A 13539-nucleotide genomic window follows, 5' to 3' on the forward strand; every position below is an offset into this window, starting at 1 on the left:
GGGACAAATGCGACAGGCCATAGAAATTAAAATACACTTGTTTTCACTTGAAATTGGGTGAATAAAGCAATCTTATTTGAAGTGGGAAATTTCAGTTTACCAAACCAGATGCCACTCCATCTATGAAATCAAGGATCTGGGAATGTGGTTTGAGTAAGTAGAATTTTTTTCTTAACTCAAGAAGTTACCTATGAATAATAAACAATTTAAATAAAACTGATTCAATCTTCTCCCAAAGTAGCTGTTTTCAACAACTGTGAGAAAATAACCGTGGGTCTGGCAGAGGTGACAAGTGGGAGCCTGGTGGGGACAGGGGATATTTGATAATGAAGGCTCAAGACATGAGAAAGGCATGTGAGACAAGACAGAGTCCTCTCCCAGCAGCCTCACACGACACAGGACCACAAGCTCAATCCGTAAGTGAAGCGTCCTCGAGAGAATGGACGCCCCAGTCAAGGACGTGAACACATAACAAGCCGCAGGACCCTCCACCCACACAGAACAGTGTCACACGACGTGTTCATTTATTCCATCACTGTCAGCCACCACCCTTGTGTCCACGGGGCACACTGCTGAAACTCCACAAACAGCACCTGGTACGTGACAGGCTTAATACATTCCTGCCACACAGACAACACTTTCCACCTGCCAGGGAGGCGAGGGGACAAATTGCCTCCACTGCCCCTACCTGTCCTGCCAAGAGGGCAGCCAGAGGCCATCACTTACCTGTCCAGGTGATGTGTAGGTACAAGACACACACAGACTTATACCTGGACCAGATAACATGCAGGTACAGAATACAGCACACATGTACCTGGACCAAGCAAAGTACAGGTATAGAACACATGCACACATGTACCTGAACCCGGGTGATGTGTAGGTACAGGACACAGGCCACCAGGAAGCAGATGCAGAACACCAGCAGGAGCAGGATGGCCACACTCCTAGGACAGAAGACATACGGTCACTGCAGGTTGGGGCAGGCGACATGCGCCTGAGATGCCATCTTCCCTCCCCTCCCCCAGCAGGTCCCAGCCCCCAGGAAGACACAGTGGTCTCTGGGGACTTGCCCATGCCAGTCCTCTTCTAGGAGACAGGCTCTTCCTGTGTCCACTCCAACTTCTAAGTGCCCCCCTTCCAGGGTCTCTCTAGTCCTAAGAATGCTCGAGAGATGCCCTCCATGCGCAGGAAGGGCTAGGGTTGCACAGACTTGGCAGCTGAGCACTGCCCTCTTCCTGGGTTTTATCTGGGAAAAGTTTTATTAAGAAAGCTGAATCTCCTAATAGGCCATCCAGGTGGCCACTGTGTGTCCACAGGGTCTTGGGGTGGGGGCTGGCTTCCAGTGTCTTCTGGAAATTCACTGTTGAATTGCTCCTCTTGGGAGGTTTATTAAGAAAGTGGTACATCTAGAAGAAAAGCAGGGTCTTTCTTGCCAAGAAACCAGAACCGTCACTCACTTTGATTTAGGATGATTCAATGGTATTAAAATCTTATGTTTTTGTTCCTTTCCAGAGGCTGCTGCTGCTAAGTCGCTTCAGTCGTGTCCAACTCTGTGCGACCCCATAGACGGAAGCCCACCAGGCTCCCCCGTCCCTGGGATTCTCCAGGCAAGAACACTGGAGTGGGTTGCCATTTCCTTCTCCAATGCGTGAAAGTGAAGGCACTCAGTCATGTCCGACTCTTCGTGACCCCATGGACTGCAGCCTATCAGGCTCCTCCGCCCATGGGATTTTCCAGGCAAGAGTATTGGAGTGGCGTGCCATTGCCTTCTCCTTCCAGAGGCTGCTGCTGCTGCTAAGTCACTTTAGTCGTGTCCGACTCTGTGTGACCCCATAGACGGAAGCCCACCAGGCTCCCCCGTCCCTGGGATTCTCCAGGCAAGAACACTGGAGTGGGTTGCCATTTCCTTCTCCAATGCGTGAAAGTGAAGTCACTCAGTCGTGTCAGACCCTTAGCGACCCCACGGACTGCAGCCTACCAGGCTCCTCCATCCATGGGACTCTCCAGGCAAGAGTACTGGAGTGGCTTGCCATTGCCTTCTCCGCCTTCCAGAGGTTACTTGCCCTCATTTAAATGTTTCTGAAAATAACAAGCACCCAGAAGCCAGGGTGCCCCATTGGCGGTCCTGTGTGTTATCTCCTGCAGTCGGTGCCATGAAGTCAACAGTGCATGTGCTGTGGACAGAGTACGCTGAAAATATGTGGTGTCTGAGGACTGAGCACATTTAAAATTAACAACTAAGAGTGAGCCACATGCCATCAGGCATGCTTAGCTAGGTCCTCCAGGTAATGGAGAACCGGTGGGTGGCTCAGGCGGTCTCCAAAAGCCAGGGCACCGTGGGAGAGTGACCACAGGAATTGAATCTGAACTTGAAAAGAAAGGGATTCCTGGTAACCTCCTATGACTGATGGACCCAGAATGGCACTTACTGCGGGATTATTAGAAGGTAGACAAGGCCGAATAAGGCGGCCAGAATGAGAGCCAGAACCACGGCGCTGGTGAAATACTCGTCCTGAAGCTGGTGGTACTAGAAGACACAGAAATAGACCATCAACCGCCAGTTTCCAGGAGACGCCAAGGGCTTCCCAAGGGCGCCACAGCAAGAAAGAGCTGCACCCACATCCCCAGGATGTCCTGGGGCCTCTGACTCCCAGCCCCCCTGAGCCCCCCGGCACTCACCTTTCGCTCTCGCTCAGCTTGCTTGTACTTCAGGGTGAAGAAGTTCAGGTCTGCCATCTCCAGCTCCATCTGGCGGGCTTCCAGGAGGCGGCCGATGTACCTGTTGACACGTGTCCCAGGGGTGGTTTGGACAACGTTTGTAGAGAAAGACGAGCGGTTTCTGAGTTTTTCCGAGGCTGTTCTCAATGCCCTCCGCTGACCGTTACAGAAAGAAAGGCAGGGATTTGGTCAGATTCTCCACTTAGCAAAGAAAAGAGCTCTTACACTCCATTCTCCTGGGTCCTTGCTGAGGACCTGGCAGAGTCTGGGGCGGGGGCCGGTTTGGGGACCTGAGATGCATTCTTGTCTCCTCCACCTGCTAGTGAGGAGATCCCAGGTGAGTTATCACATCCATGGTTTTGGGGTTTCTGGGTTTGTAAGTGGGGTTACATGGCAGTTGTGTAGGGGCACCATGTGGAGGGTTATGGGACCCCACACATGTGCAGTGGACAGTGTCCAGCACAGAGCAATGAAACTTGTTCTTTGAAAATATCAATAAAATCAACAGATCTCTAGCAAGCATGACAAAGAAAAAGAGAGAAATATATAAACAAATTCAGGAAAGAAGCAAATTTACTACAGACACTCCAGACATCAAGAGGATAATAAAGAAATATTATGAACAATAGTTCACATATAAATTTGACAACTCAGTGACTTCTCTGATGGTCCAGTGTTTAAGACTCTGTGCTTCCACTTTAGGGGGCACAAGCTCAACCCCAGGTTGGGGAACTAAAATCCAGTATGCCACATACAGCCAAAAAAATATAAGAAAAAAAAAATTTTAATTATAGATAAATTTGACAACTTAGATCAATCACCTACTCCTTGAAACATACAAACTACCACAACTCACCCAACAGGAAAGATAACATGGAAAGATAATAATAGAAAAGCTCTATAGTGGCTACATAAATTTAATTCATAATTTAAAAATTCATGAAAAAGTAATCTTCAAGCTGAGATGGTTTCACTGTGAATTCTATCAAATATTTGAATAAGAATTAACATCAATTTTATAGAGTCTCTTTCAGAAAATAAAAGTCAATACTTCCCAACTCACTTTATAAAGTATTATCCTGATACCAAAACCAGACTAAGAGAGTATTAAAGAAAACTACTTTTGAGGTCACATCCCTCGTGAATATTGACGCAAAAATCCTTAGCAAAACATTAACAAATAGGATTCAGCAATATATAAATAGAAGTCTATACCATGAACTTTTCTAGATACGTTAAGGTTTAAATATTTGAACACTCCACACAAGCTATCATATTAACACCATATTAACCACCACATGGAAAAACCCACAGTCACATCAACTAAAAAATCTTTTGACAAAATTCAATACCCACTCATGATAAAAATCGTCAGAAAACAAGGAACGGTGGGAAACTTTCCCAACTTGATGAAGAACATCATCTACAGGATACCTACAACTAGGTGGATAAACCGAGAGCCTGTTGCACAGAGTGAAGTAAGTCAGAAAGAGAAAAACAGACGTCATGTATTAACACATACGTATGGAATCTAGAAAGATGGTACAGATGAGCCTGCTTGCAAGGCAGGAAGAGAGATGCAGACATAGAGAATGGACACATGGACATGGGAGGGAAGGCGAGGGTGAGACAAATAAAAAGAAGAGCACTGACATAAATACACTACCATGTGTGAAGCAGATAGCTACTAGGAAGCTGCTGTAAAACACGGGAAGCTCAGGTCAGCGCTCTGATGACCTAGAGAGGTGGTAGGGAGGCTCAGGAGGGAGGGGATATACGTATACGTGTATCTGATTCACCTCGTCATACAGTAGAAACTAACACAACACTGTATAGCAACTATACACCAATAAAATAAATAAATTAAAAAGGGAGAGAGAAATTGGGAGGCTCCTGGTGCACATTCCAGAAGGGACAAATCTACTGGCAGTTTTAGGGAGAGCATCTCCCCACACTGGCTGGGGTGGGGAGACACGTCTTCCACCTGCTGCTATGGTGACTCTGGCACTATCACCCACTCTCAAACAGACACTTGAGGCAGAGAAATTCATTTTACAAAATGATCAGAGATGTAAATGCATGTTCATGAGCAAAACGGCCGTGAATTACTTACTTTGATTAAAAGAAAAAACAAAACCAAAAAAAAAGCAGAAATGACCTAAATATCAATAGAAGTGGAGTAAGTAAATGGTCTCTCCTTAGGCTGGAGATCTACTCAATGACTGAAGAATCCAATTTTTGAGGAGCAGTCAACAGTATATGGAAATGCTTATGACACACTGGCAAGTGAAAGGAAGCAGCAAATGTATATCATCCCATCAATTTTATTTTTAAAAATATGTACATATACACATATATAAGAAGCTAGAAGGACCAAACTATTAATAATAGGTTGGCTGTGGGTGGTCAGATTACAGATGAATGCTTTTCATTTTCTTCTTTGTGAATTTTTCTGTATTTTCCACAATAAAGTACTTTTATAATCAGGAAGGAATATTGAAGGAAGAAATTGAACAAGTGTAAGCACATGGGGGTCGGGTTTTACTGCAGGTGCTTGTCTCTGTGTATTAAGGAGAGCAGCCCCTTGGGCACAGTCTGAAACTGGGGTGCAACTGGGCTGTGCGGGTGCCCAAAAACCAAACTTGGAAGCCCAGGCCGCCCTGCAGGCACCTGCATGGTTTATCGCCACCTAGCGGCTGACCCACCCGGGGCTCCCACACTTCTGATCCAGGAGAGGCCAGGAACAGGGGAACCCAGGGCGGGCTGTGGTCTGAGACTGACCACAGACACCTGAGTCACACTCCCCAGAACTTGGGACACAATTTCTCACAAATGCAGCACAAAGGCACATACAGTGGTGGACCCCACTGTCCCAATCCCGCCAGCCTTCCCGGCTCCATCTGCAAGAACACCTCCATCAGGCTGTCAGGCCTGGAGGTGCAGATAAAGTGAGCAGAAGACAGCAACAGAAAAGATGAGGCAACCTCGTCCTAAAGCAGATGCGGGACTTGGGACCCGCTGGGGAGAATGGGTCCAAGAAGAGGCTGCTCTGCTCAAGGTCACCGTCCAGGTCACTCACGTCATCCTTCCCAAATGCCCCCGCTGGTGGCCAGCCCCACCTATGCACGGCCTCTCCACTCCGTCCTTTCCAGACCACCATGGACTCCCCACCCCAGGCCACCTGCCTGTCAATGCCCTGTCTTCACCCACCGACGCCCTCCCACAGTGCCAACACTGCTCTTTCCGCATCCTGGACTCGTTTCCACTGACCACAGGGCAAAAGTGATGAAGGGGCACAGAGCAGAGCAGCAGAAGTCCGGGATCCCTGCTGGGCCCCCAGCCCCTGGCACCTGCCCATGGGGGCTGTGCTGTCTCTCTGCCTCCCCAACAGGGGAGCCGCCTGGGCCCACAGAGGATGTCCAGGGGGCAAAGAGGTCAGAATTGGGTGTGCTGGGCGCAAGGGATCAGAGTCTGGAGGACACAGCGAGATGGAGGGAGAAGCAGGCTGGATACAGAAGGGCGTCTGAGAGCAGAGCACAGGACTGGGGCTGTGGGATCCTCAGTCTGGGGCCGGCCAGGCAGCGGCAGAGGTGTCCCAAGCACCAGAGATGTCAGGGATGTTGAAGCAGGGGTCTAAGGACCCTGAGCACCCCGGAGAGACCCATGGGAGACTGTGGGGACAGAGGGGCTGAGGATGAAACCTGGGACACCACCCCTCATGCTCCCAGGGGAGACAGAAGGACCACAAAGCCAGGGAGATAACAGGCTTGGGGAAGAATCCAGGAATCCGAACTCTGGTGTGAAAGGAAGGAGAGAAGGGGCCCTGAGCACAGCGGGACTCCCCAGCAGGGATGGGAAGGGTGGAGCTGCAGGGCTCCCTGGGTTCCTGGGCCACGGGGCCAGGAGGATGGGCTGCAGACACCTGCCAGAGAAGGTGGCCAGTGAGCCCGGCGTGTGATTCCTCCTCAACTAAGGAGCCATGGGCGGGGTAGGGTCTGCTGCTGACACTCTCAGGTCCGAGCGGGGACATCGAGGGGGCTGCTCAGTCCCTGAGAAGGAGAGACTGATGCTAACTGTGTGGGCTCATCAGACACAGTCTGATCCAAAGGTCACAGGCTTCTTTCACAGGTCAGCAGGCTCTGCCCAGGAAGAGCTTGGGCTCCTCAATCTCATGAACCCCACCTTCCCGGGCAATCCAACAGGAATGACTCACTCTCTCCCCTCTCGCCACCCCAACTTCTCGGAAGAGTCCTGGGGACACCAGCCCTTGTCTCGGGCTCCAGGTCAATGACTCTGCACTGCCCTGGCTTCATCTAAAATTTGATTTTTTTGTTCATTGCAGGTTCTTTTGGATTACACTTGATTTTTTAAAAATACTGCACTATTATTTATCCTGATGCTTCCCAGATGACTCAGCAATAGAGTCCACCTGCAGTGCAGGAGATACGGGAGACCCAAGTTCAATCCCTGGGTCGGGAAGATCCCCTGGAGGAGGAAATGACAACCCACTCCTGGAGATGTCAGGAGCCCCCCTTGCTTGGTTAAGTCCCTCTAGTTGATGGTACATGGCTTCCAGACTTGACAGAGGTTCCTTTTGGAGGTGTTCCTGCAGGGCAACCTGGGTGCAGGACTTTCCATTTTTCTTCTTGGGTTGGTCAGATTCACCTTCCGATCGTCTTTAGTCTTCTGCTGGAGTTGGGTGAGGCCTGGGGTGAAAGCGTGGAGCTGAGTGGGAAATCAACCTCTATTCTTGCCTGGAGAATCCCATGGACAGAGGAGCCTGGTGGGCTACAGTCCATGGGACTGCAAAGAGTTGGACACAACTGAGCACTCATATAGGAAATTTATCCTGACACTGAGTTTTGGACGTGTATTTAAATTGTACACCTTACTCCCCTCCCTCAGTCCCATCTCTGGAAGGTTAAGTTGAGTCAAAGGGGTTGGGGGGGTGGGGACACTGTAGGAAGAAGACAGCGATTAAGTCAGTATTTCTACTCTGGCAAGCTGGCAAATAGGAAAGCCTGAGAGTGCTCCTGTTACACATTCTAGGTAAATATATCAACCCACTCACACTGAAATGAACAACTGAACTGACAAAAAAGTAAGAGAAATGACCAGAGGCCAGAAACAACAGGACAATAGGAATGCAGGCCAGGGAATGGTGCCATCATGCTCTCATGGGGCTCACAGAAAACCCAGGGCCCAAGCAAAAAGGGCAGTGAGGTCACAGACATCTGGCTGAACCCCAGACCCTGATAGGCTCCATCAGAAAGAACGACCAGGAGAGACTAAGCAGTGGGGTCAGTGAAGAAGCTGGCCTGTCTTAGACCTGACTCTGCACCAAAGGTGTGTGCACGCATATGCCTGCCTCCTGGGACATCCAGAAACCACAAGGTTGGCATTTAAAGACTCCCTCGTGGCTGGCAGAGGAAAGACCAATCTCCTTGAGAGAATTCTCCATCAACAGAGCTCTTACTGCGTTTCCAGATAAAGTCTTCCCAAATAGAGGCCAGTAATCAAACCACAAAAACTCCCTCTACAATAAGGCACCACAAGTGAGAGTCAGCAGGATCTTGCTTCTTCCTAAAACGCCACTGAAACTGTGGTGAGGGAATTCCTTTTAAAGGCACAAAACCCACAAGGCAGAGAGAACCAGAGTGCAGAAGGCAGCAAAGCAATCTCAGCAAACAGGCAATCAGTCCCTGACAGATCCAAGAACACAGACGACCATGAACGTGAAAATATTCAGAAGGTGCAGCCGTTGGTGCAAGGACAGGGGCTAGAGGACCATTGACAAGAGGACTCGGGAAGAGGATTCTCAGCGCTATTGATGAAATGATGGCGCACAGGCTTCACCCCAGGCTCCCAGAGGACCGGGGTCTTCCCTGGAGGGGAAGGGATCAGGGGCGTAACAGACACAACTGCCGCGTGGTTGAGGCGGACACGGAGGACCACCCCCAGCCACAGTGCTGCCTCCCAACTCAGCTCCACGCTTTCACCCCAGGCCCCACCCAACTCCGGCAGAAGACTAAAGACGATCGGAAGGTGACTCTGACAACCCAAGAAGAAAAACGGAAAGTCTTACACCCAGGTTGCCCTGCAGGAACACCTCCAAAAGGAACCTCTGTCAAGTCTGGAGGCCATATACTATCAACTAGAGGGACTTAACCAAGGAAGAGGGGTCTCTGATATGAGAGCCAGAGAGGGAGAGAGCAGAGGGTCAGAGATGCTCCCCACAGAGATGAAGGACAATGCTGTGGTGACACTACACTGAGGCTCTTGGGGTGCAGACGGAGGGGGAAGGAGCCTCCAGAAGCAGCAATACAACATCTGATGTGTGACTATCCTGGGGAAACAACATCTGGGGGATCTGAGCTTGAATTCACCAATAAATCCATGGAATGTCAACTTGTGGGGAAGAAAAAAAATACAAGATAATAAAAAGGTTTCTGCAGGAAAGCAAAGCTGCCCAGCTCCAAAGAGCATTCACGAGACTGTGAAACACGAGGGGCGGGGCTGATGGAGCTGACCACAGCAGGACCGCACTGGGACAGAAGGGAGGGGACTCGGCAGGGCCGGCACGCGGGAGCAAGGCCAGCCTACCTTGTCGTCATCCTCACAGGTCATGACGTTGGAGAAAGGAATCTCGGCCTTGAACATCTTCCGGCAGTGCATGAGCTGCACCAGCAGGTAGCACACGGTCTTGAACTTCATCCTCTTGGCCGGTTTTATGTCTGAGAGAATCAGCCCTGGAAATATCTGTGCAGACGTGCAGCAAACAGATAGGCTGTGAGTAACAGGCACCTCCTGCCTCTCGCGGGGAGCAGAAATGTGATGGGGCAGAGGGGTCACAGGCAGCTAGCTCAAGGCCTGCTGCTTGCCAGGGACAGAACCACAACCGAGCCCCCAGACATGCAGCTCTCAACTCCACCCACTGCCTCTGAAACCAGAGCAATGCCTGAATCCCGGGGCAGATGTGCGGACATCACCCAGCTAGGTCTGCACCACGCTGGCGAGTGTCACCCACCGGCCCTCCGGGGTCACTCTCGTAGACCTCCCCTTCTGCCTTTTGCCTTTTTCTCTCCCTTTTCCACCCCAAATTTCTCCAAAGGGGCTGCTCATTGTACAAACCACATCATCCTGCTCGTCCTTAAACCACAGCCCTGACTGACGCTATCATTTAATTCTGCATGACAGGAGGGCGGCATCTACGCAGGGGCCCAAGGCTCCCTCCTCCAACTCAGAACCTCCTACATCCCGGCAGCTGCTCCCAGGCCTCCCTCCTTGGGCCTCGCCCTCCGCTCCCCTATTCCCAGGTTCACCTGAGCTGGTCAACCAAACCTCTCACCTGGCCGTCCTCCAGACCACCTCACACCTGCCCTTCTCCTGCACACTCACTCCCCTTCTCCAGCTCCCCTCACCCTACCTTCCTTCCCAGAGCCCCACCTCTCTCACCTTGCCAGTGCTACACCATCCAAGGTCCCCATGTCACATGGGTGCACTGCATCCCAGCCTGGAGAGAGCTAGACCAGGGATGCCCCAAGGCAGCGAAACCCGAAGCTCTCCCTCATATCTGACCTGCTTGTGTCCAGAAGGAGTACCACAGCCTCTTGTGTCCAGCGCCCCTCACTGGAGCCCTGCACCCTCGCCGGAGCCCTGCACCCTCGCCGGAGCCCTGCACCCTCACCTGAGCCCTGCACCTTCACCTGAGCCCTGCACCCTAGCCTGAGCCCTGGAAGTGGCTCAGTCACCCTTGATCATGTCCAGATCACTTCCCCAGGGCGGAGTGACCTTCAGCGCCCACACAGGATGGTCACAAGCCTTCCTTTGTGCACAGCACCCCTCAATCCACAGTGCAATCCATCACTGACTCCCTGCAGAAGGTTCTCAAACCTAATTTGCAGGAGAGGCAGCAAAGGCCCAGGGAGGTGCAGGAGGGCTCAGATGGCCCAGCCCTTAAGGACCGCAGGGCCCCGACTCCAAGTTCCCTCCCCGCCCCTCACCCTCCCCCTCCCCACGCGTGCAGCAGGCCAGGCCCAGCACACAAGGTCAGTGGGAACACCTTCAAGTCCGCAGAGCTCAGGGCCTGAGAAGCAGCGATCTGAGGAGAATGAAGACTCCGCACAGGAGGCGCTCTCAAGCCTACCTTTCGCCGATGCGAGGGCACAATAAAAAAGGTCTCGATGTTATGAGCTTTCAGAAAACTGTTCCTCTCGTGTCCGTGCCCCGGCTCCACCTCATAGTCACCGTTAAGGCACGCCAGGGTGGTCTTTGTGATGTGAACCTTCCTGTGGAAAGGGCATGGAGATCCCTGCTCAGAGTCAAAGCGGGGCCTCCCCCACAGGGCTGGCACTCTGCAGGGTCCTGGCAGGGGCGTCCCCGCCCCACAGGCAAGCTCTGGAAGGACCACTCAGGTTCCCTGGGGCACAAGCACAGAGGGCTGGCGGTGGGGAGGGGCATTGGGGGGACCCAGAGGGAGGGGAACGTGTGCAAAGAGGGGCTGAGAGCAGAGAGAGCTGCAGGCAGAGGGGAGAAGGGGCCAGAGGGGACCTGACGGGGGGAGGGAAGCAAGCGTCAGGATGCAGAAGGGATGACGAGGGACGCAGAGGGCGGCTCGAGAGGGAGAAGGAGGCCTCTCCCCAGGCCTCGGTCTGTCCCCAAAACCCCCAGGGCGGGAGGACTCGGCCCAGAGTCAGGCCCTGCAGGGCAATGGCAATGCCCTGCCTCCTCTGTCCCCCCAACCCCGCAGTGCCCGGAACCCTCTGCTGACGCCACTCTGGCCGCACACAGCGGATCCTGCGTCTGGTCCTCACTGTGCAGCACTGAACACAGCTGACGGCTCTCCTCCTCCCCAGGCCCTCCTCCCGGCGGCCTGCATTCCCTCTAAGAGCGTTCCTTCTCACCACCCTGCCCTTCCCCTGCTCCTCTTTCTGCCTCGTGGCTCCCCTTCTCTCAGGGACTCTCAGGTCTGGGCCTTCACCACTCGCCCTCCTCCTTGTGCTCAGTGTGGAGTTCCAGAGTTTCAGTGCCCCCGAGGGTCTGTGAGCCCCTAACTGACCCGGTGCCTGGGAAGACCCAGTCTGACTGATGAAAAAGGGCCCCCCACAGCCCTGTGTCGTGCTCCCCTCTTGTGCACTCCCCAGAGTGCTCCCTGTGGCCCCCACGTAGGTGAACCCCACCAGGGCCAGGGGCCCTGTCTTTGCTGCCGATGCCCCCCTCCAGGGGCTTCCCTCATAGCTCAGTTGGTAAATCATCTGCCTGCAATGCAGGAGACCTGGGTTTGACTCCTAGGTCAGGAAGATCCCCTGGAGAAGGAAATGCAATCCACTCTAGTATCCTTGCCTGGAGAATCCCATGGACAGAGGAGCCTGGCAGGCTACAGTCCACGGGATTGCAAGAGTCAGACACGACTTTGCGACTAAACCACCACCACGACCCTCCTCCAGGAAGAGCGCTGCACCCGTCAGGCGCTCTGTAATCACTATGCTCCTGGCTTTGGTCTTTCTTTGGTGGGGGGCAGGGAGAGGAGTGTGGGGTGGAGGAGAAGAGGGAAGAAGGAAGCCAAGCAGACAGCGGGCATGGGGGATGAGGCCCCTCCTGGGTGTCTGGTAGATGGAGTCAGGGGAGGAGAGCTACAAGTCAGCCCCAACTTGAAAGAGGCCCCGGCCAGGTGAGGGGGTCTGTGGAGAGCTCCCTAGTGGTGGGAAGTCCCTGTTCTTGTCCTAAACATGGAGCTGCAGAGCAGGTAGGACCCGTAGGACATCAGCAGGCAGAGGAGGATGGAGGTGGTTGGCTCTGTCACCTCCTTGCTGGCTAAGGGTCTGGACTTTGTGCAGGACAACGGGCTGTGAGCACAGCTGCCAGAGGTGGAGGGGCAGACACAGTGGGAAGGTGTTTACAGTGACCCCCTGAGACCCTGCTCTGAAGGGTAGAGAAAAGGATGGGGGGAGCACTGAAGGACAGGGTGTGGGAGGGAGGGGTTGGTGCCTGTGAGGGTCAAAGGCAGGCTGGTTGCAGACAATGCCAGGGCTTTTGAGCTCACTTAGAAATGCCCTAGGCTTCCCAGGTGGTACTAGTGGTACAGAACCCGCCTGCCAATGCAGGAAACATTAAGAGACATGGGTTTGATCCCTGGGTCGGAAAGATTCCCTGGAGAAGGGCATAACAACCCACTCCAGTATTCTTGCCTGGAGAATCCCATGGACAGAGGAGCCTGGTGGGCTACAGTCTATGGAGTCAAAAAGAGTCAGACACAACTGAAGCAACTGAGCATGCAGAAATGCTGTGGCCATTCCTGGGACAGGTACAGTGAGGGTTTGAGGAAGATTTTGAGCCCCCACCTCCCTTTTTCTGCTGTTGGATTCTAATCTCCAGGCTTGCTACTTCCACAAGTCCCATAAGCTTCCCTTTCCTGATTTTAAAGCCCCTCTCCAGAGCGCGCCAAGCAGCCTCAGATGCCACCTGGCCCTCAGCCAAACTCAGGGTCTCAGCACAGAAAGGGGACCCCTGTTTCCACAGTCCCCACTGAGGTCAGGCCAGGAGGGAGAAGGAGAGATGTGGCCCAGAGGACGGCAGGCCTCCCAGGTGAGAACAGGATGCCTGGGAGCAGGCAGAGGACAGGCAGCCAGGGTCAGAGGGGCCACAAAAGAGGGCACAGAGCTTTGCCCTGAAGTTCAGAGGAAGTGTGCAAAAGCAGACACACATGTGCAAGCGTCTAACGCTCAGCTCTAGCCCCTGGGAACCAGAGCTGGACCCGGCAGCAGCTGCGAACTCAGCCCGCGAACCCCTTAAGGGGAGAAAAGCAGGAGGGTGTGGCTGAGA

General features: G+C 52.9%; 1 protein-coding gene across 1 annotated transcript in view; it reads right to left on the reverse strand.

Moving 5' to 3' along the window:
* The window catches only part of ADCY1 (adenylate cyclase 1), a 101643-nt gene that overhangs the window by 32949 nt on the left and 55155 nt on the right, over positions 1–13539 (reverse strand). The window contains exons 7-11 of the mRNA XM_055420257.2: positions 10865–11006; positions 9322–9477; positions 2680–2874; positions 2430–2527; positions 860–944 (exon numbers count right to left, since the gene is read on the reverse strand). Of these exons, the coding sequence (XP_055276232.2) occupies positions 860–944; positions 2430–2527; positions 2680–2874; positions 9322–9477; positions 10865–11006 (676 nt within the window). The remainder of the gene's footprint in view (positions 1–859; positions 945–2429; positions 2528–2679; positions 2875–9321; positions 9478–10864; positions 11007–13539) is intronic.

This window comes from Moschus berezovskii, chromosome 3 (genome assembly GCF_049115385.1).
Source record: "Moschus berezovskii isolate FMDL1 chromosome 3, NW_MosBer_1.0, whole genome shotgun sequence".
In the NCBI taxonomy this organism is placed as follows: domain Eukaryota; kingdom Metazoa; phylum Chordata; class Mammalia; order Artiodactyla; family Moschidae; genus Moschus; species Moschus berezovskii.